Here is a 24,978-nt window from a genome sequence, read left to right as displayed (position 1 = left end):
CAATATCGTCACAGAACAGCTTTGACATTTTTCATTACCATTTTAGCTTTATCTATATGAACCAATTACACCCCAAGATCATACATTGGTCACCATTTTTATTTCAGTGAACGATGTCGTCTGCTAAAAAAGAAGGCGCCTTTGCTATTCGGAACCTATTTTTTGAATGACCGCTTCATGAAATTAACAAAAACGATGGAAACCATTGCAACATTTGATCATCTGGTGAGTTTGTTTGTAGAAATGTGCATCTATTGTATAAGCTTTATAAAACACCGATGGAAAAAGCGTACTATTATACTGTTGTAATGTTAGATATTTTCAGTTGTGGACACAGTTTTCAATCTTTCCCCTGCTTTTGAATTAGGCTTGCAACATACAACAAAACGCCATGTATTAAATTGATCTTCATCACTCAATAATCATATCTAGACATTTTCGGAGTACTTCTAAAGTTTTTATCAATTATGTCTTCTTTTTTCTGCCTTTAAACTGTGTGCATTTTGAATAATTTTATTTTGACATCTCCAGTATCGGCTTTCACTTCCGTATTCAAGGCATATTTCGAACTGTGAGTGAAATTAATCATGATTTGATGAAGTGACGTAATTTAGAAATGAACTTTTTAAATAATGAGTTTTATATGTACGACTGTAGTATATGTAAAAATAAATGTTTTATTCTTCAGATCACGATATATGATGTTAACAACGACGAAGGTTTAAAGATGGAAGAAGCAGTAGTCGAAGCTATAATCAAGGGATGGTCACTGCGGGATTTAAACAAGAAAAGTAAGTTATCTTCTTGTCCTTTCACAATGAGAATAATGATTTTTGTTTACAGTTTTTTTTATATATCCTTTATCTTTTTTGCTTAACATTAAGAAGTGAATAAATATTTTTTCCACAAAAAGTATACGTAAATGAAAACAAATGCAATATATATGGTTTTCTGAGCTTGTAGACCAGAACGAAAGGCGGTACATTTTGACTTTGAACGAGGAAAGAAAGTAAAACAAATAAATAATATTTATGAGATATACGTAAAAAATATTGAAAACAACACGTTATTAATTTCTTGCGTCCGAAGCGCTTTTCTGGATTTACCTTCATCAGGAACGCTCAAAGCCAAAATATGGACGAAAGATACCAGAGGAACAGTCAAACTCATACATCGATAATATACTGACAATGCCATGGCTGAAAATGAAAGAGACAAACAGACAAACAATAGTACACATGACCCAACAAAGAAAACTAAAGAATAAACAACACGAACCCCACCAAAAACTAGGAGTGATAAGTGAGAGAGAAAAAAACATTCCGAATATGACATAAAGAAAATATATAGGGCAACATACAGAATTTAGCATATTTGAAGCTTTAAATCGCCCGGCTTCTTTAAAAGATGAGGAGAACATTATACATATACGTTTTAAATTTTCATTTACACTTCCTTCAAATAAAACAAAATAGAAAATTTGACATCGGATAAATACTGATGAAAATGCATTGCTTGACTCAAAGACATATTATAATCCTTTGACATAATTTTTTATATGTTCAATCATGATTTGTTATATTAATGATGTAAAGAGCAGCTATAAGTATTATCAGCGGGTTTTTTTTACGGAAGAGGTTTAGTTTAAGAAAAGCTTAGTTGAAAGTCAAGCAATATTATTGTCAATTATAATCAGACTAATTTCAGTGCAATCGTAAGTTAAATTAATTTAAACAGATAAAATAAAATGAAAAGACAGATTAATTGGTTCTTTTAATTCATAGTATTGGGCTTTGAATTCCTTTCAGATGATAAAGTACATGTCGGAGAAAACGAAAAAGAATTTAATCCTGGTATGTATTGTTTTCATCCTTGATATCTTAGTGGCATTTTATAATATGAAAACGATAGTAGATATGGAACTCATTATAACAAGTAATCATAACTTGACTTGCGCATATATTATAGATTTATTTTGTTTAAGAATCATAATTGATAATAATGATTATAATACCATTTATTTTAATATATCACATACAAAGTAAAGTGCATTAACGTAAAGTCAAATACTGTAATGACATTAATTATATATATACATTTCCTTTATGCGTCATTGTGTACCAATGTTCTACAATGGAGAAACTAACAGTAGTAACCCCATATTTTTCGTCTTAAATTTATCTGCATATTGATAGATGTAATAGGACGTGACACGCAGTTAAATATTTTACTATGTATGAATTAGATTGCTGTAGTAGTTCTTTATTGCAGATGAGTTGCCCGTTGAATTTCTTATAGCTCAAGCCGGTAAGTGCATTTCCAAATAGGTATACCCTCTGTTATGTTTTAAAAAAATAGAAGATACCAAATATATTATCTACAATATATGCCTATTTAATAAAAATAGGTTTTCTAAATTGCATGTAACCACAAATGAAAATAAAGGCAAAATGTTAAGGGCCACCAGAGCAGCAATTATACAAGACCATAACGTTATTTGACTATCGTCAAGATATTTAAAACAATATCTATATTTAAAACAATATCTATATTTAAAACAATATCTATGAATTATCATTGATATGGTTTTATTTATAAATGAACTGTTTACAAAATTTAGAATTTTTGAAATACTAAGGCTTTTTTCTACCTAAGGCATAGATCACCTTAGCTGAATTTGGCAAACATTTAGGAATTTCGGCCCTCAATACTCTTCAACTTCGTACTTTATTTGGCTTTTTTTTTTTTTTTTTTAACTTTTTTGAATTCGAGCGTCACTGATGAGTCTTTTGTAGACGAAACGCGCGTCTGGCGTATGTACAAAATTTAGTCCTGGTATCTATGATGATTTTTTTTATCTATACTATTTACAAAGTTTTCTTTCAATATATAAGTTTTGTGATGGTTCGTTTTTATCATAATCCGCTCGTTCGTTAGCAGGTTAGTTAAATGGTTCTATTTGCAAAATTGCAAAATCTACTATGCAGTAAATCTCATGAAAAAGCTTATACAAAGGAAAGCTATTTGCATTTTTTGTGACGGTTTGCAAATTATTATATTAATTGACCATAGATATTTTACCAAACATTTGGATCAGTCAACTTATTTTTAAAATACTTTGAGCAATTAGGTTTTACCGATAACTATGATATTGTAGCATATTTACCTGATGATATCGGGATATAGGTATTTAGTCGGAGTTTAACATGTACTTGTTTTTATTTACAAACCGGTATTGATAAAAATAAACAAACAAATTTCGAAAAGTTCAGGACTTAATTAAATCTGTATTGGGGTAAGATGATGCAAGCATACGATTTTTATTGCATCATACACTTTGAGAAGCAAATAATCTTTAACTACTTTATTAAAATATTGTGTAAAAAAGTTAATTATGAGCTATGAGAGTCAAGTGGCTCGAGCATTTTTCTTTAAAAAATTCAAAGAAATATTTTTCTACAGTGGGTTAGCTTTCATTAGTCTTCACTATCCTATATATTAACAACTTTTGGTTATATTTATAATTTAAAATCCTCACTGAAGGTGGAGCACGAATGCACAGTTAATTAAATATATTGATGTGCCATTTGTATGCAAGAGTGACATTCTTCGGTATTATGTGCCGATTCGAAAAAAAGTTATAACAGGTTCATTTTTTTATAATGAGGTAAAGGTTTCTGATATATTTTGAAGAATTACAAAATGTTCAAATTCAATATATTTCAGTTTTTGTCATTGGTGTAATATACTTTCATAAATTTGAAAGGTTAAAAATTAGTACTTACCAGTATAAAGAACCGTTCATCATTTTTGAAAAAGACTTTAAATGAAAGTCGAATTATTTATCTCCACTACATGATAGATTGATTGGCAAATTAACCAGATTTATCTAATGTCAATCACAGAGAGGGACTAGCAAGCAATTTTTAATTGAAGCCTATTCTAAAACGTTAAAACAATATTCCTCTGTTAACGAATGTTACTTTATACAAATATAAAGACTTTGTTAGCTCAATCCACAAATTTTATAAGATATTATGAATTTTTATTACAATAGATTGATATGCTAGATATTGTCAGTTATCTATATTATTGTGTACACAAATCGAAAAGAGAGCAGCTACGTAAAGCATAAAATGTAGTGGTACACTAAAATCAACGAACACAAAATGGCAAACTGCCTAATTTCTTTGGGTTTTTTTTTTGTTCTGATTTTTTAATTTTGTATTTTGAGTTTGAATTTTGATTGTCGTTTTATTTAATAATATAATTAAAAGACCAATTATTGATGAATAAATATCTCAAGTTTTTTCCCATAAAGTTATATATTTGCTTTGCAGAAATGTTCCAACAGCCACAAGAACAATACACAGACAAACAAAAAAAGCATGAAGAACATCGTACACCAAATACTGTCACATTAAACATAGTAAATGACAAAAAGATAAGTAAGTACTTGATTTATACTTTATTCAACAATAAACCCTAATTGGCGTGCCTGGAATGAACTACGAAACAATACTTTTATGTATGTTTCGTCAACTAACTAATTGTATATATTAGCGGCAATAAGTGAAATTAGGCATTAAGCTTAAATCCTAGGCAATAGTCTAACGCCTAGGCAGTAAGTATAATGCCTAAATGATGTTAGGCATTATTCTTTAATCCTAGGATTTAAGCTTAAATCCTGAAAAATATGTGCAGGTATTAAGCTTAATGCCTAAAATATAAATGCGAGTAAATAAAAGACATTTATTCATTTAAATGAACAAACAATTATTTGTTATATCATAGCATTATGAGATCTGGTGCCTGTTTGTCAAAACTGTCCTAAGATCGGTCCTATAAGATACTCTCAGAATAGAAATTATAATAAAGTTACAAAACATGTAAGACCGACTTACGGCATGTCTCAGCATGCACAACGAAGCTATCTTATGATTATCTTAGCTAGGATGTCAACCGCTGTCATAAGTTTTGGCGTAAAAGAAAAATACCAAATGAAAAAATTGAAATATTGTATAAACTTTAACCAACAACTTTAATTAAAAAAAAACAATTGATTATCAGAAAACAATTATTAGTTTTTAATTAAAGTTTATAAATAATTTTGATATAATAATGGACATTTAAACTATATGAAACAAAACATAAGTAAAAGAAATATAAATACGTTATCATATATTAGAATTGAACAAACTAATTGTTAATAGATAAAATTAAATATATATTTGAGGGAGCTGAATTCGAAGTGTCACGGTTTCATACATGTACTTAAACGTTCAAAGTAAAATCTCGTACATCTTTCTTATAAATTGTGAGTACTTCAACCATTTTATTTTATTACTGCAAATAACATACGTGTTGATATGAGCAGGAGAAGAGATTCGAATTTTACTGATGCAGAGCCCAGTTTCATCCTAATTATGAAAAAGAATATGTGGTATGATTGCCATGAGACAACTCTCCACAAGAGACCGGAAATAAAATCAATAATAAAATATGTTATTTAAATTAAAACGCACCAAATAATAAATTTAAAGATATGAAAACGTGATAGAATTTTGTGTTAAAACAAATTGTGGGACTGTTAACAAAAGTATTTTATTATCCAATACAAATACTTGAAAATGGTGTGAGCAAAATATCAATATAGAAAACAAATCTTTCCAAACAAGGGGTACATACTATTGATTTAAGATGACAAAGTTATTACATGTATTGCAGATATTCAAAGTTTGATGAAAAGCTATCAACTGTCACTTTCACCTGGATCCTTGTCTTTGTACTTTTACATTGCATATCAGTTCATACAGGAAAAGAACTACGAAAACAAAGACAAAGTAAGAAATACAAATGTAAAGTAAGATATACGATCTGTTTCCATATAAAGTTTAGTCACACAAGATTGGAAGTATGAACTGTTTTTAACAAATTAGACCAAACAGCAATTTATTATTCAGATATTTATGTAAATTTGATTTGTTAAGAAGCCACCCAAGTGCTATGGATAAGGTGATAAACATAGTTATCACAACACAATAACGTTCAGTAGTTTATTTTTAAGAACATTGTTTTTTATGAATTTTGAATCCTCAATGCTCTACAACTTTGTACTTGTTTGGCTTTACAAATATTTTGATATGAGCGTCACTGATGAGTCTTATGTCTTATGTAGACGAAACGCACGTCTGGCGTACTTAAATATAATCCTGGTACCTTTTATAACTATTTACTTATATAAAGAATCAAATGCTTCTATTTCATAATCTAGATTATTAAGTCACATTTCATACATGACATTCAATTTTTATGTCTTTTTTCTCTGTAAAGAAACTTTTTTTTAAAAATACATAAACGGATATGATGTATTATTTGTTCAGAAAGGGTTGTGAAGAAAAATTGTGAATGAAAAGATTTTTTTATCACCAAGAACCAGTTTGTCGTACATTTTCACCGCTTTACATGCCTTCGGAATTTCAAACAGTAAATACAACCTTTTTACAACACTTAATGACATATCAATAAAATACAGCATTTCATCTCTTTCACATTTGTTTGAAGGATTTACAGTTACTCTTGCTGGAAGCTATCATAGCAGACCGTGTGGATTATGTGTCAGCCATGCTACAGAATGGAGTCGAATTCAATTATAATCACTTTGAAACATTATATAATGAGGTTTGTGTAGCTTAAGGCATGTATTATTATGATCGTCAACTATCATAACCGTATTTCTGAAATTACCAAGACGGTTGAGCAATAACGTTTAATGTTTAAATGTAAACACGTTATCAATTCCATTCGTCCAAAATACCTTCAAGAGCTACAACTCAAACAAAAAGACCTAAAAATGGCCAAATGTAAATCACAAATAAAAATCCTTAACGATATGAATTAATTTCCTATGATTTTACTCAAGGTACGAATACAATTCAAGAATCCACAAGAAAAAGGTCACAAGGGAACTTCGTAGAAGGGTTTTATAAGTTTTTCGTATACTCACCTCTGGCGGGACTTGATGGTTCAAAACATTTACAAAATAATCTTAAAATTTAAATCATTTCATTATATGTTTTCCGGTTCTTTTCTTTTTATTGTATATAAATTATACATAAATAGGCACATCTCGAGGGTTCATCGTCCCTTTCGAACACTTTTTAAGAGTTAGACTATTTTTTATAATTGGGTTTTTTTCACATCAAAAAGTAATATCACAAAAATCTTTAACTGCTAGTAAAAAAAGACAGTGAGCTGTTTGATTTTACAATGACACACTTCTTTTTTTTTTTATTCGAACAGATAAAACATAAAAATATTATAAGATACTTATTTGATCTAAATAAATGAACTAGCAGAATATAAAGAGATGCGATATAAATGCAAATAAGACAATAATCCACATGATCGAGAAGAGAATAAATGACATGGTCAACCGAAGACCAAATGACGTGGATGATCGAATGTAGTAATTGGGAGTTACGGATTAATAGTACGGATACACGGTATTTTTGGCAATCAAACAATTGAAGTCATACGAAAAAACTTATTGTTCAGGTCATCAAACTTATATCAACAAAGCGCATACAGTTTAACAATCTTTTGAAGTCTATCAAAATATAAAGCACGTATCTACGAAATGTGATAACAAGTCGTGACTGTTTATTGCTGCTTGATGCAGCATAGTTTTGTGTATTCAAGTTCTTTAAATCTTAAAGCTACCTTTTTTTTCTAGCATTACGTAACAAATATAAAAATAGAAAGCTGTGGCGTGATTGCCAATAAGACAACTCTCCACAAAAGACACAATGAAATGTACGTTTACAACGATAGGTCATCGTAATACATTCACTAATGAGCGAAACCCAACCTACGCAGTCAGCTTTAAAAAGCCCCGAAATGACAAATGTAATACAATTCAAATGAGAAAAGTACCGACCCCAATTATGTACAATATAAAACGTAAAACAAAATGACATTCAGCAATATACAAAAGCCACTAAATTATAGGCTCCCGACTTGGGACACGAACATACATGTACAAAATGTGGCGGGGTTTGTTGGTACCAAACATTCATTATAAGCTTGTGTTGGTGTTCTTATAGTGCAACATAAACGCGCGTCAGGCGTACTAAATCATAATCATGGTAACTGTGATAACTATGAACAAACTATAAAATCGGTTAAAAGGGCTTATTTCATCAGACCGACACAAATAAGAAAATTATGTAACAAAAACACATACCTTCATATCAGAGTCTTTAAACAATTAAATCATTATATATAATCTTGTGAAATGATAAATAATAAATGCTTAAAGTTTAAAGTGCCTTCCCTTGTAATGTTTATTTTTTACAGACATTGAAATGTGAAAACTGTCGAGCAAAAGACTGTCGCAAAATTCACTCCATTCACCACGTAAGTCATTTCTTAATGTACACGTCACTCTAAAGTATCTGTGGTGACCATGTGAGCAGACAGATATGATGCTAAATAGTATATTATTTCATAAGTAAAAATAGGGTTAGATTTTTCCGAGTATGATTAATTTGTAAGTATGTTTTGTCATGCTATTTCTTATTTCGTTTACATTTAATCTTTTCATGGTATTGTTTCTGACTGTAAATTCAGTATACTAATACATTGTCTCATTTCTATCGAAAACAGTACTGCATGTATGATCTTAAAGTCTATTGTATATGGAATGTTGATTTATTTTTATCCGAATTTGGAGCTTTTATATTAATTTTTAGAATTAATAGATAACTTCAACATTGTACGAATATTGAAAACTAAACCCATTTTATGGTTTTATTTGTATAAATCTTTTTTATATGTTTACTAAGAAGTTAAATGCTCTCTAATTTGAAATGTTTGCCTCAAACTTGAGTTTTTGCGGTTGTAACTTGATTCCATTCCCTTTTATCGAGAATGCCCTGTCATTAAAAAAATCTAAGGTTCGGTGACTATGTTGAAGACTTCTACCCCATTGACCTTGAAACGTAGGATGCAAACAAGTAAAACAACAAAAATTTCGAGCTCCTAAAAAAATTCCAAACGGAAATTCCTTGAGCAAATAGCAAAATCGATAGCTCAAACACATTAAACGAATGAAGAACAAGTTTCATATTATTGACTTGACTACAACTGATGCAGCTAATTCTGCCTCATATATAAAAATTAATAACACGGTCGGTTGAAATCAAAATTTAGCGACACAAGAGATTATTCCAGCTTTACAATTGTGAATTTCGATGTAGCGCATGCATATAGAGAATATATGTCCCAGTTAACACGTTATTCCAGCGATCGCATTTCTTATCTAGATAACCTTTTCAATGAATCATTAAAGCAATAGTTCCAAGTACTGAAAGTGCATTTATCTCTTTGGCAAATTTTATGTACGCCACTTAGATTTGATTGATCGTTACGGGATATCTGTTTCAGAGATGACGACGAACATATTTCTATTGTCCATATCCTGTCCTCCCTAACCAAAAGTGACCATTTCTAGTAAAAAGAACGTGTTCTTGCGATTAGATATCGTTATTTAAAATACATAGATGTTTTAAATAAGCATATTTATACGAAAAACGAGCAACTAGTTTTCTATATGTTCAAAACGAAAATAAACATGTATATGTTGGTGTATACGTAGGAATTGTAATTGTAAGTAAATATTCTTGGTGGGGAAATTGACATGACTTGGTTTTTTTCTATAAAGAGAATAAGTGCAGGAGTTTGTGAACAAATCTGGTGTACATGCCACGGAAAACAGAAAGGTAATGCAGAGAACGGATCTACATATTGTAAAAGACATGTCGCAAGGTCTCTAACAATCTGCGACAGTGGACGGCTTATGTGTCAACAGTTACTCAATTATGCCACAAGTAAGATATTATTTATTGCATGTACTAAAAGACCATTTGATTCTTCAAATAAGTTTAAGAGATATTCGGATTAAAATGAGTTGAAACTGTTTTAAAGGAAGGTCCATTAAAACTTCAATCGGATGGATGATAGATGCTTTAAAGCTACGGAATAACTACTAGTAAACAATTGTCATATTACTACCTTTTTTCAGGCAAATTCATGAGCATTTTGACGATTGAACCTGATTTTATACCTAGTTTACCATACAACGTATATGATTATTGTTTGTAGTGCTGTTATATTATTATAGAAAATAGGTGTAACAAACAGAATGCTTTTTATTAGGTTAATATGATTATTATTGGGATACAGCAGCAAAACGGTGACAAATACTAAATGAATGAATTTGTTGTTCACAGTACGGGTACAGAAGTCAAAATTTATCGTCACAAAAAAATACTTATCAAAGGTGGTACCCATTACAATTAGTGAGACAAAATATTACTCAAAATATTATTTGTTTTTTACACAAATCGTATTAACAGGTCAAAATAACATGAATGTACGATGACTTGAGAGTTACTGAAAGCTAGTTTAAAGCCAAACATAGTTAATAATAAAAAAAAATCATTCATCAAAGAATCACTTAAAACATATCCCGGTAATTTATTGTTCATCTCCATGGACAGTCAAAGAAGACATTAGTTGTGCAATACAAAATAAAAGTATCGACAGGCCTCGATATGGTTAGGATTTAACATTAATATAAATATGTATCATGTTTCATAAGATACACAATCTCTCAAATGAACTTGTACTGATAGATCCCATAAATAATACAAAATTGTCCCTAGAAATGAGGTGGAGGAGGCTGTATTGGTGGTATATTTGAGCTCCGCCAAACCTAAAAAGATATAGAAATGCGACCCAATCAGAAAAGTTTTAATTGTTAATCGAAAAAACATTAGCAATATACCAGTATGGAAAATCAAAAGATCTAGCTTATTTGACTTTTCTGATTTAACATCGAGTAAGAAAAGTAGTATAGAAGAGATGTGCACTTGGTTCCAATTGGAAAGCCAACTACCTGCTGCAGCATACTGGTCACTTGTTCTCTAGTGGAGCATGTTTTATTTTCGAGCTATCTAGGAACAAAACATACAGCTATATATTCCAAAATAATACATTTTTAGCGTATGACATCAATTTCATGGCGGAAAGCATTACAGATTACAAAAGTGCAATATAAGTTGTAAATGTGGTATGGTGATGTAAAGGGGAGAGAAATCGTATATAAATCATATTCTAAAGAGTATTAACTTAAATGATAAAAGTTTCGTCCAGCGTTTTATAGACATATGTAAAGGAACAATCAGCCATTGACAGGTCCAATTGACCTACAATGCTATCCATGTTTTTCTAATTTCTTAAACTTTATTTTTTGCTGTTTCAGTAACAGAAAAAATGACAGAAATAAAGTTAATCTACTTGCGAGTTCAAAATAGTTTTCCGGTAAACTAAACTGGAAGTTTTCCGTTTTGCTTTCGCACAGTAACACACAAAATGAAACTCAAAGTTTTTGTTCAAAACATTTAAATGGCATGTTTACCTTTTAAATCTTTTTTACATTGTTCACACATCGGTATAATGGAATTTGATTCGGACTTTAATTTTTTTTTTATATTTCTCGGGTTTCTTTCTTTTTTATTTTTATTTTACACTTTTCTGATTTGAAAGAAAATTCGAAATCTCAAATAGCAAGATTTGGATGTGAAAAATGAATTGCCTACTGTTGGTAAATATGTTCCGATAAAGGTAACTCCCAAAATACATAATTAATGTGTTTTGACTTTCAAATTTATTAACAGTAGAAGGTGAAATCAGACCTGGGAAAGTACATCCACAAATAAATGACGACGAAGGTAATAATATATATAGAAAAAAAACGGGATTATCTTTCTTGATTTTCGAGTTTTCAATTTGAATTTTGAATTATGAATTATCTTTTTCGGCTTTAGTACATAGTTTATTAATTCAACACTACTGAGGTATACATATACAAGATTGAGTTGTATGAGATAAGACAGTATTTCAAAGATACAAAAAAAACTCTGAACATATAAGCATGTATAAAGTTCATAAACTGAAAATTTTATTATTTTTTAAAACTCATCAATATAACAAGTATTTAATACGATGCACAAGACATATATTTTGAACCGCTCAAATTTGACATAAACTGCATTGTTAACCATAAAAGTTGGAAAAATAAGTATGTAAAATGCCACAACATGGAATATACGTAGTTTTACTGCATTAATTTAACAGTAAAATGACAGATATTCCAAGTCGTGGCATTTTATGGACATATAGACTGCAGCAATGTCGACATGAATATATGTATTGCCAGTAATCCTGTCTGGAACTTATAAGGTGCTATCCCATTTACGATACTGAGGAAGAACAATAATTCTTGTTTAATTACTGTTTGTGGACGTTTCATCTCCGCGTGTATAATCAGTTTATTTCTCAGCACTCTTAAATATGGCGATGATCATTGTGTTTAGAGTAAAGGATACGTTCAATTTTGTCAGTGATTATAATAATGAAAGATATGCAGGCTTATCTTAATTTAATAAAAACGATAAAGTCACCAGTGTTTATCAATTTTGCAGGTATTTACTTATATCGTTTTGTATTTACTCAACAATATTGCAGGTTATTTTCATGATCTGTTGGCATGGGCTTTGTTCACAAACAGGGTAGAAATAGCAGGAGTGTTTTGGTCAAAGTGCAAAAACCAATTACGTAAGTTATATGTTTGTATTCTTTAAATAGATATAAGAATATGTGGTATGAGTAAACCATTATAGGTCAAAGTACAGTCTTCAAATTGACCATTGGCTTACACCGAAAACCAAAACACAATACATACAGAGCCCAAACAAATTACTAGTGTAAAATCATGCGAATGCAAAAACCAACGGTCAAATCTATATAAAAACGAGAAACAAACGAGAAACACTTATGAACCACATCAACAAACGACAACATCCGAACATCAGATTCTTAAGTACAAATTGGGTATAGTACAAAATCAATTCATTATTAAACAAAATAGCATAAGGATTCCATTTAGGTTCTTAAGCAATACAAAAATGCTAATTTGGTTAGCAATACAAAAGAAAATAGGTTAAGCTCTTAACCGTTCCAGAATGTTACAAATGTTTTAATGAATTTATAGACTTAAATTTGAAAAACTAAAACCAAGATGAAATCAGAAAACCGAAAACAACCAGTGTAGAGGTCCTTGTTTAGTGATAAGCAATATGACTTTTGTTACACGCGCTGGTTTTTTTTTCACTTCAGATATATGAAGTAGCAAAAAAATATATGGATGAACAGTAAATAGAAATCGATGTAGAAGACAAGTTCATCTACAAAATATTGTTTTGCATTTATTCAATCTAATTTTTACTTTTAATAATGATACAGACTTAACTGTCCTCTTCTTTTCCACAGACAAATGTTTGCAGCTTCTTCGTTAAATAGTTGTTTGTTTTGGTTATGATTGCGATTGTGACACAGTAATGATTGCTGTATCTCTATTTTGATAATTTTACCTATTATGTCTCTTTTGTTCACGCATCGTTATTAATATATAATGGTACTTGGTGCGACTGTCATAAAAATGTGAGGTTTAGCGCTTTAAAACCAGGTTCAATCCACCATTTTCTACATTTGAAAATGTCTGTACGAAGTCAGGAATATGACAGTTGTTGTCCATTTCTTTTGTGTGTTTTACCGTTTTATTTTGCAGTTTTATAGGGGACTTTCCATTTTGAATTTTCCTTGGAGCTCAGTACTTTTGTGATTTTACTTTTTAACAGAAATTTAATGGGAGCTTTTTTTTATTATATGAATAAAAAGGTAAAAGATAGATATGGAAATAAGAAAAAACAATCGAAAGATCATCTGATGACGAGAAATAAGCATGTAGAATGAAATAACCTTTTTAGGTCAAATTTAAGTATTATAGTTTTGATATCAACGCATCCTTAAAGTATGCAGCATTTGCATGTGCTTAATTTTTGATTATCACATGTGGCATTTGTAAAATATTGAAAATCCGATATGTAGGTTACCACGAAAAGCAATTGAAATATAAAATTATTTTAAAACACAATATATTTGGTTTGATATAATGTTATATAACATGTAATGCGATATAGAATGTATTTGAATTACAGTAACAGCGGTGATGGCTAGTAGTATACTGAAAAATATGGCGAACAAAGCAACATCAGCAAAGGACAGGCAACTCTACAAAGAGCTCCTAGACCATTCAAGGTTGTTAAAATATTTTCGAATGTATAACTATAACACTACCCTCAATATATCTTTACAACTATGAAATCAAATCCGTTCCAATCGCCTTTCTGCATTTTAATATATACAATATAGATACCGGGTATAATTACCATACATTTTATATTTTCTAATAGACATTCCGAGGCAATAAACATTAAAAAGCATGAAAAGCCAGTCAATATATCAGATTTAAAACGTGACTTCAGTTTGAATTATTTAAAGTTAAAAAAAAATACATTGTACACGTTCGTTCATATTAAGTTATCAATGCAGAACCTTCAAATTGCCTTTCAAGCTTTTGTTAAAAATGCACGTATGTCTTCTTATCGAACTCACGAATTTCCAAATAATAATGCTTTATATATGTTATCAGATAACCCTGTATTACACCTTGTTCACGTTTTTAGACGCCACTGTACTATTTTCAAGAAAAAATGAGTCCAAATCACAAGAAATCAAAGTGGTGGGTGTGAATTATAAAAAAAACACTGGAGTATTTACCACTTGCCTCTTTAGCATAAGTTAATTTTAGATTTTGTATTTACTATTTCGGTCATGAAAATATAAAGTACTCTACTAGCATTTGCTTTGGGAATTTGAATAATACATAGTTGACCAGTAAATGCATTATTAGCGGACTGTACAATTGAAACAAACTAAAAAGTTTTCAAACGTAAATGTAATGAAATCAACCATTCAGATTTAGCTACTTACATGTTATGTTAAAATTATCTTCAACTGCTATCACTTAAATTATGAATTATTTGTACAATTTATTTCTAATTTATTTACAGATTTTCTACTATTATAATGCAATTTATTCGTAGAAATTGAAATGGCTAAGTTAATGATTGGTGTGTTTATTTGACAAATAGTTATATCTAATTATAGTTGTAATTTCCATGTTCTTGTTTAATCGAAATAAAACAAACTTAGTGTCTGTTAATAACTTGAAAAAACTTATTGATACATTTTTATTTGCTTACAAAGATTTACAGGAAGTTTGCAATTACATCAGTCTTCTTGGAACCAGGAAACCTGAATTTAAATTTTTTGTGAAAAAATCCTTCATGCTAATGTCAGTATTGAGTGACAAAGGCAGCAAATGCGCATTTAAACATCAATGCCTCTTAAGTAATGCTTAGAACAAAATATTTAAAATTGCAAAACCTAATAAGTATGTATTTGTAAAATAAGTATGATGTTTGGTCAAACAAAACATTTTTTGCTAACGTAATTGCTTAAGGGCTAGTGATTCCATTAGAGAAATAAAGTCCACCAGCAAAGATGTCGACATCTGACTCCCATAAGAAAAAACGTTTTAAAGGATATGTCTGTTGTTTTACCTATAGACATTGAATTAAGGAAGCTGGCTTGTCAGATTTTCGGATTCCTCTGGTTTTATCCATTTGAATGCCTTGAAAAAAATTGCCCGGTGACCCCCATTTTTCTTTTTGTAAATCTTTTACATGTATAATGACAAGCCATCTGTAAAAGTCTTATAATTTTTTTTACAGTTTTTGAGAACTTCAACTTGTCAATGATAAAGCTATGAAAAGTCAAGAGAGAATAATTTCCCGCCAAAATTTCAATGCATTATATCTCAAAAACAAGCACGGTGACCTATATATTTTTTTGGCTCTTTGGGTTCCTTTATTTATCCCCTATATATATATATATATATAAACTAGTGTTTTGAAAAGTTAATTACTTTGAAACTGAGAAGCGAACTCCCTTAATGGCGCTACGTTAATCTTTTCTTGTTCTCCTATTAGATTATTTGAGGTTAGAGTAGTTCATATGCAGAGTTCATTGTATGACGAGATTGAATATGATGCTATGTCGCTGATGGAAAAGAAGGATGAAGTATGGGGAATACATGTTTCTCCAATGACATGTGCATATGAACACAATATGATAGAAGTTATTGGTCATCCATGCATTCAACGACATATCAACAGAATATGGTACAATGAACAGATATTTTCCTCTGTCGGTACTTCTGAGGCAGCAGCAAAGTTTCGGGACTGGTTTGGGGTAGGACTGCTTGTTTTTATGTTGATAGTAGTCTTTTACAAAAATGTCAAATTATGATTTTTCTATTGATGTTCTTGTAAATAATAGCTATCGAAATTATGAACTATACCTTAATTGATAGTTCAGAAAACACAAAACATACAAACTTATTTTGAAACGAGATATCTTTTCATATTTGCATCAATATTGTCCTACTAAACATCCATATCTATATCATTATGATGAAGTATTTTGAAATGAATAAAATGATTTAATTTTTTTTCAGAATGTGTGTTTCTTAAATGGGCGTAAGCGATTTATCCAGGCATGGTTTTCTCCATTGATGAAGTTTGTAATTCATTATGTAAGCTTACTAATAATCAATCATATTTATATTTAGTTTTATTTACTGGTAATCAAAAACTCTTTTTGTTGAGAAAAATAGGAAGTCTCAATAAAAGTCAACAATACTTTGAAGTTGTTCGGTATTGATGATTTAAAACACACATTTTTTAACAGTTCATAAATTTTAAACAAATGAAAAGACTTAAGTGTTTACCTTTTTAGACGTATATTATAAATGGCCATGTTCCAAAAAGACTTATTTTGTTTATTCCTTAAAAACCAAATTCTTTAAAAGATTTAGTATAAGGATTTTTTTTCTGACGGCTCTTTCTTTTGCAAAAAAACAACCTCGGACGAGTTTCAATGGCATGCCTGGTTTAATTCATTGCATACAATATTGACAGTAGAAGGTCGTTATTTTCCCTGATCAAAATTCAAACAGTTTACTAAAACAATTATCTTTTTGATAGTTATTCTGCGTCTACTGTGCGATGTTGAAAATTGAGGTTTTAATATTTCAATTTTGAATCTTTAATAGAGTGAGAAACATACCTTTCCAGCTTTTTATTTTTTCTGAAATTCCAGAAAAAGGAACTATCGTGTACATTTTTCGTGCTCAATGCACATGCTGATTTTCATTATTTCAAATGAATAACTATTGTGTATCAATAAAAGGGAACATCTCCCTACTTTGTTTTGGGTAGTTTAGTTTAAAAATATTTATTTATAGTGGATTGGGAAACAAGGATTGCAACTAATATTAGTCCCTTTCCACTTTGCGGGTGCGAGTGCTGCCTTGTAGCGGCATTAGCCTACTCTTTTTTGAAATCTACAAGGTTGTCTTAACACGGGTCAGCCATTTATCGTCCCCTTCCGACGGACTTTCGTCGTATTTTGGTTAATAAAACGACTAGCTTTTGTATAACGTTCCAAATCTCATTTTGTAAGGAAAAAGTCATATAATGCATATTGATGTCATTCTGGTCTTATATTATATTTAACACAGCTTGAGTTGTCAGGATTTGCTAAATAAAGAATGTGCACCTTGAAATAAGCATTACCTGTATCAAAATGAAAGAACGGGAAAAATTCGCATGTATGTTTATCATCCCTGAATTATACACTCTTGGTGAATAGTTTAGGCGAATATAGAAGATGATTACATTGAATTTAAATAAAGGGAATTGCGTATTAAAACAGGAATTTCCGATATTTTACAGATTTTTCTGATGGCATTAATTATAGGGTTCAGTGCTTTTGTTCTTACTGACCTAAAAATAATATCCGGTATCAGTGATATTGGAATTTATGAATGGCTACTTTATTTGTGGCTATTCGCAGATCTTCAGGAGGAGTTTTGGTTTCCGGTGAGTATTATGGTTATTAATTTTTTAGTCGTCCAATGTAATTGTATAAATAATGTTATATAGCTAGACAGTTCAACAATGTTCACGGATTTAAGGTATCATAACTCTGCAATAAAGTTTTTAGAGTATTTAGGAATCTACCTGTCTGATTCAAAATTTGTACTATATTTTATCATTCAATGCAAACATCTTTACGTGAAGGATTTTTCGTTCTTTTATCTTTTTGTCTTTACTTTTCACTTTAAGATTCTAATATACAAATATGAAAATAGGAATGATATGCCTGTACATCGATATTCATAAGTCGAGTGTCGATCCACCTTTGCATGTATATTATAACTGTAGTACGACATTTCTTTAAATTATGATAAATAGAGAGAATCTCCATATAGCAAATGATATGCAAGAGCAGATAGATTTATTGTCATTAAATTACGATTAAAACCAATGTTTTGCGTTATTGTCTATCATAGATATTTGAATATTTGCAAAGAAAATATGATTGACAAGTCAAAATCTACAGTTATATGAAATACTATATCGGTCATCACCTAATATGTTATATTTGCCGGAACTCTACACATCAAGGATATATCAACGCAACCGCGGAAGGTATACATATACATGTTTATTCACCAGTGCATGTATATGATCTATGCATTTTGAACATGGACCTGCTTTGTCTTTGAACACGTGAATATTAGCATTTTATCAGTGGTAAAGAAACATGTTTATCCCGAAGACGACTGCATTTGCACATCAACTGGAAATTCTTCCCGTCGGTAGAGAATTGGTATGGCGGATGGTGGTAACATCTAATTGGCTTGACAAATAAAAATTCAAGAATATTTTGGTAGAGCCTGCTCACGGCGAATAATCTTAGAAAACCATACGGAGATTGAAACACAAATGTATTATCTCCTACTTACATATATTTCTTCCGATATAGGTGAACCCAAACCATTGACCCCATCTCATCTTTTACGCAACGCGAATATTCAAGAACTTTATACAATCACAGCAAACACACTTTTTGAGAGAAAAAGACTTGCATTACACGACTGCGCAAAACGTTGGTCCAACGAATATCTTCCCAGATTATCATACAGCCTCAGGAAAACATAATGAATACGTTAAGATTGGTGATGTAATTCTAACAGAATATGAATCGCCACGACGTTTTTGAGATTATAATGTAGAGAAGACGTTATTAAATGACGTGATAAACTTATCTGGGAAACTAAAGTATGGACCTGTTAGAGGATTAGTTACCACACGACCTATCATATGTAATGTGAAGTTAGATAACCCATATTTCAGCCAATACTTACATTTCATATATCCCAGTGAACTTGAAATTAAGGATACTATTGATACTAGAAGGACTGCTTCATAGCTTGATCTTTTCCTCAATATTGACGCAGATGGATGACTTCACACGAAAATCAATGATAAACGGGACGATTTCAACATCCCATTTATCAATTTCCCATTTCTCAGCAGTAACATACCCTCTACTCCTTCGTATGGTATTTAAATATCACAATTGATACGTTATTCCCGGGCTTGTTCACACAATACGGATTTCATGTATAGGAGTGTGCTCCTTACGCAGAAACTGCTCCAACAAAGTTATGAAGAGGACAGATTAAAATTGACGCTCCGTAAATTTTAACGGACACCATCACGAATTGGTGGATCCATACGATGTGTCTTTGACCAAACGAGCTAAGGACATTTTTACCACATGGGAGATTGTGGTTTGTTATTTCGTCGTCTAATCTTGTAATTACCAAAACGTGGTTTATTCCCGATTGTGACTGTTTTGCTGAGTGTGAATTTGCATTACTATAAGACGTGTTACGGTACTTATCTATCCCAAATTCATGTATTTAGTTTAAGTGTTTAAGTGTTTAATGTTATATTTGTAATTCTCATCGGATTTTGTCAAATGTAACGACGTCTTTTTTATTATATGCATGTGTTATGGTAAAGAAAATTAATCACCGCCTTCATTTATTAGATTTCATTTTGTTCAACGTAATCTGTACGATGCTTTACGTTTGAAGTTAGATTCAAAACAAACCGGACATATTTATGTTTTACATATTTCTATTTCGTTCATTTTTTTACATAAATAAGGCCGTTAGTTTTCTCGTTTGAATTGTTTTACATTATCTTATCGGGGCTTTTTATAGCTGACTGTGCGGTATGGGCGTTGCTCATTGTTGAAGGCCATACGGTAACCTATAGTTGTTAATGTTTGTGTCACTTTGGTCTTTTGTGGATAGTTGTCTCATTGGCAATCATACCACATCTTCTTTTTATATAGCTATATAACTAGTTAATTGCTACCTTAATTAGTTTGCTATTAATAAGTATTGAAATGTGCATTGTTATTAAATGTAATATTAGTATTTAGTTCAAATATATTCTTAAATCCATCCTATTCTATCTTATTCATTCAAATGTGACTTTATTTTTCTTTTTTTTGATGATCTGTTTTACAAATTCAAATGTGACGTCATTTTTTTTGGTCATTTTTTACAATTTCAAATATGACGTCACTTGGCGTTGAGGTTTAAACATTATTCGGATGTGTCTTTTTTTTGTGATGCATTTTGTCGGGTTATTAAATGTATTTCGGTTGTTTCCTGTAATTAGTCAATACTTCAGTTTTGTCATATATCTTTTGTATAGTCATTTTATAAAATTTACTGTTTGCAAAAATATAAATTATTCTAAAGAATAGGGATGTTCTGGTACCTAACAGAAAATCCTGGCCGTTTTTGGCCCAAATTTTTTGAACTTTTGGTCCTCAATGCTGTTCATCTTTGTACTTGTTTCAGCTTTCACACTTTTGTATCTGGGCGTCACTAGTAAGTCGTGTGTGGACAAATGGCACTTCTGGCGTATTGAAATATTAAACTTGTTGCATTTTGTTAGCTTTTATCCGTGTGATTTTTTGTCAATTGTGTTCTCCTATTTATTTATATTGTAGTCCTGTAATGTTGTGTTGTCATTTTAATGTTAAATTTCACATGGACATAAGAAAGGGAGGTTTGGCATGCCACAAAATCAGGTTCAACCCACCATTTTTTCCTTTAAAAATGTCCTGTACCAAGTCAGGAATATGGCTATTGTTATATTATAGTTCGTTTCTCTGTGTGTTACATTTGAAAGTTGTGTTTCCGTTGTGTCGTTTGTTTTTTTTCTATGTTATATTTGTTATTCTCATAGGATTGTGTCTAATGCTTAGTCTGTTTCTGTGAATGTTACATTTTAATGTTGTGTCGTTGTTCTCCTCTTATATTTAATGCGTCCTCAACCCGATTTTGTTTTTTGTCCAAGGATTTATGAGTTTTAAACAGCGGTATACTACTGTTGCCTTTATTTATGTTCCTTAAAACTAGTTACTGATTAATAAAAGACTTTTAAGTAAATCTTGTTGAGGACAGTTAACGAAATGTATAATCTTACGAACACTTTCAATTTGATTTATTAATAGAACTATCATTGTTTCTATTATTTATCATTTCTTTTGAGACCCCCAAAATGTAATGGGTCAAGATACTTTAGAGCATTATTTTATTTAATTTGTCCCTCACTTTCGCGCCAGTAATACTATTGTAATGTAACAGATTGCTAAAGTTACGTATCTACGATTCATAGAATCAGAACAAGATATTTAAATGTTTTTACGTACGCAAACAAGATAAATTAAGCAAAATAGACGAATTTACTGATTTTCAATTTGAATTGAAAAATAGTCCTGTAGCTTCTTCTCCTTTACCTATTACAAATTATCACTTATCCTGAAATATTTATAGTCCGGATTTAAATGGCTCGTGAACAATTAATATCAGTTGGTGCTCCCAAAATTGTTAGAATGAGTATTGTTTAATTATTTTGTGCGATTCCACTTTTGTCTTCTTTTGGTTGGTATTGTATTTTTCATGAATATACGAACTTATTGCATCAGTTAACTTATTTGTTATTTACTAATCAACCTCCTCCTTTTTTCTGATTTTTGTAGTTTACATATTTCTTATTTATAAAAATTTGCTTGAACAATTGTCGCAGCTTTTAAATGGTCCTTTCGCGTGTACCAGGTGTACAGCATATTTAAACGAATGTATGTTCAAACAGTAACAAAAATCAAAGCCTACAATCAAAAGCAACTGTGGACTGATGATAGATGGCAACATATTTTGTAAATGAATATTTCCGAATAGACAGAAAGTATTTAAATAATGCCATTGTACTTATCTAATTTTTTTTCAGATTTTGATAAGACCACGTATGTTTAGACGTCGGAAGCATACATATTGGTTTAAAATGAAAAGATTTCTTTTCAATGTTTGGAATATTCTAACGTTTTTGTCACATGTAGTTTTAATTCAAGCAATATGGGTAAGATTTTTCACCTCATCCGTCTACCATAGGGCATCACTAAGACTTTACAGCCTTGGTTTGTTTTTGATGTATATGAGATTTCTACAGTGCATGATCGTACACAGTTACTTTGGACCTAAAATCATCATGATTGGTGAAATGGTAAGATGTTTAAATATACATTTATTTTCGTGGGTACCAATGAAAATTATATATTTTCGTTGATATTTGATGTTGTGGTTTTACAAAGTCTGTATACACGCCCATAGAACTGACTGCTCTGTTGAATATTCAAAAGTCGTTGTTCGCCTTCATAAAGTCCACGATAAAGTTGTTCCCACGAATTGTTACTGATTCTAATATGACGTGATTTTTTCGCTTTGTGGATAAACCAATGTTCTAAATCCAATAAAATTTGTTTGCACATGCGTACATTGACTTCTTTAGAATAATGAATTTTATCAAATTATCATGCACTAAATATATTTCTTAACTTTGAAACACTTTCAAACTCTTAAATTGTGTACATGATGTTACTAATTCATTTGTTATGACCGTAATGTGTTGTATTCCGAAATTGACTATTTGACCTAGATACGACAACCGTTCGTGCTGGCTGTTCAAACTCCTTCCTCTTAAAAATCACAGTGCCAGCCGTTTGCTTCTTTACAAACAAAAAGGGAGGTTCATGGAAGAGCTTACACAAACGCTTTTACAATATACTTATCGGACATAGAAATCACATTAATTGTCCTACTCATAATCGAAATAGTTGATTCAAGCTATACTTTATTGTAGTTTTAACATGGGTAGGCATTACATTCGTGTTATTTTAGCCATCACTATCGCTCGGGCAAAAATAATCACGAATATAATCGCTCGGGCAAAAATAATCACGAATATAATGCCTACCCATGTTAAAACTACAATAAAGTATAGCTTGCATAAATTATTTCTTAAGTATTCACACTTTTAGTTTTTAGTTTAATAGTGTCTCTGAACATTCTTCTGACATGATGCTACAATCACATTTTAATTGAACAGTCTATATTTTTTTAAATTGTGATGGAATATTTTATGGGAATTTGTGTGATATTAATTAATAGCAGACAATGTTGCATACAAGTGTAAATATTTTTATATAATATACAGTTTATCGGTCTTTTAAATGAAAATATAAGAGGAGAAGATATAGGACACTCCAAATATATATGACAGATTTAAATTCTTATTGGAAACAGGCACATTATAATGACTACCAATGTCGTTTTCAGGAGTTAAAATGACTATGTCATAATTTTCAATGAAACCTAGCTTCCGGTTATTATATTTTCTCACAAATTACGGTTAAAGATATAATATATCATGAGTTTATTTTAATCAACAGTAATCTATGCAATTCGTTGAAAATATGTTATTTGTTTTGGCCATTTATCTTTATGAAAATTTATATTTGTCTTTTTGTATACATACTGGAAAGAAATATACCGATTTATATATATGAACTGTCATTTATTACAAAGAAACTTTATATAAAAAACGCATAATTATCGTATATCGAAATCATTTCATTTTTGTCAAGTTCAAATTCAGATATGTTTATTGGAATTAGCTTCTACTTATGTTTTTTTTACTTAATTTTTGTAGCTTCTGGAGTTGTTTAAATTTGTCTGGATTTTGATAATATTCATGATGTGTACAGGTGTGTTGTATCATGCCAACATGTATCCCAGTCATTATGACATGTGGTCACCAAAAAGTGTGCAGTACTGGCGAATCTGGAAAATAATAGCATTGCCTTACTGGCAAATTTACGGAGAGCTTTTTTTGGAAGATCTTCAAGGTATGATTATATCAAAATATCAAGCATTGTTGTATGTGAAATAAAGATTGAAATATTGGTTTACCTATGTTCAAAGCTTAACAATTCATTCGGAATATACCAAACGAAAACCAAAACCGGAGTCATCACATGCAACAAAAAATTAATAATCATACATACATGTTGGACGTGTACGGATTGATAATTTAGTCTTAGATGCATGCTTTTTTATTAGTTGTTAGTGCCTTTGAACTAGCTGTCAGATAACTGCGAGTACTCGCAGATATGTTACAAGTGTCTTTTAGTTGTGGGGATGTACAAGTACACGTTAACGTCCACTTGTATTTTGGTCTTTCTGATGAGTTAAGCCTTTTCCAACTAATTTTTATAGTTCGTTCTTTCTGTTGTACTGTTATACCACTGTCCTAGTTAATTGGAGAGTTGGGATCCCGCTAACATGTTTAACCCCGCCACATTATGTATGTATGTGCCTGTCCAAAATCAGGAGCCTGTAATTCAGTGATTATGTTTAACATATTTGTTTTACTTTTAATTTTTTTAATATAAAATAAAATAAGGCGGTTAGTTTTCTCGTTTGAATTGTTTTACATTGTCATTAAAAGGCCTTTTATAGCTGACTTTGCGGTATGAGCTTTGCTCATTGTTGACGGCCGTACGGTGACCTATAGTTGTTAATTTAAGTGTCATTTTAGTCTCTTGTGAACAGTTGTCCATTGGTAATCATAACACATCTTCTTTTTTATATATACAAGATTGTCATTGATAATC

At 30.6% G+C, this 24,978-nt stretch overlaps 1 protein-coding gene and 1 long non-coding RNA gene across 2 annotated transcripts in view; both read left to right on the top strand.

The window, feature by feature from the left end:
* The first annotated feature begins 4,345 nt into the window (after window positions 1-4,345).
* LOC134723476 (uncharacterized) lies at window positions 4,346-6,675 on the top strand. Its single transcript, XR_010108084.1, has 3 exons — window positions 4,346-4,448; window positions 5,728-5,843; window positions 6,565-6,675. It is a non-coding gene; the product is annotated as an uncharacterized LOC134723476 (long non-coding RNA).
* Window positions 6,676-9,700: 3,025 nt separating this feature from the next.
* Window positions 9,701-24,978, top strand: part of LOC134722760 (transient receptor potential cation channel subfamily M member 2-like) — a 29,325-nt gene continuing 14,047 nt past the window's right edge. The window contains exons 1-9 of the mRNA XM_063586385.1: window positions 9,701-9,890; window positions 11,742-11,795; window positions 12,592-12,681; window positions 14,124-14,223; window positions 16,020-16,281; window positions 16,547-16,624; window positions 17,826-17,972; window positions 22,257-22,529; window positions 24,015-24,210. Coding sequence (XP_063442455.1) covers window positions 9,701-9,890; window positions 11,742-11,795; window positions 12,592-12,681; window positions 14,124-14,223; window positions 16,020-16,281; window positions 16,547-16,624; window positions 17,826-17,972; window positions 22,257-22,529; window positions 24,015-24,210 — 1,390 coding nt within the window. The remainder of the gene's footprint in view (window positions 9,891-11,741; window positions 11,796-12,591; window positions 12,682-14,123; window positions 14,224-16,019; window positions 16,282-16,546; window positions 16,625-17,825; window positions 17,973-22,256; window positions 22,530-24,014; window positions 24,211-24,978) is intronic.

Source organism: Mytilus trossulus, chromosome 6 (genome assembly GCF_036588685.1).
Source record: "Mytilus trossulus isolate FHL-02 chromosome 6, PNRI_Mtr1.1.1.hap1, whole genome shotgun sequence".
Classification (NCBI taxonomy): domain Eukaryota; kingdom Metazoa; phylum Mollusca; class Bivalvia; order Mytilida; family Mytilidae; genus Mytilus; species Mytilus trossulus.
This window is presented reverse-complemented; position numbering and strand designations above follow the sequence as displayed.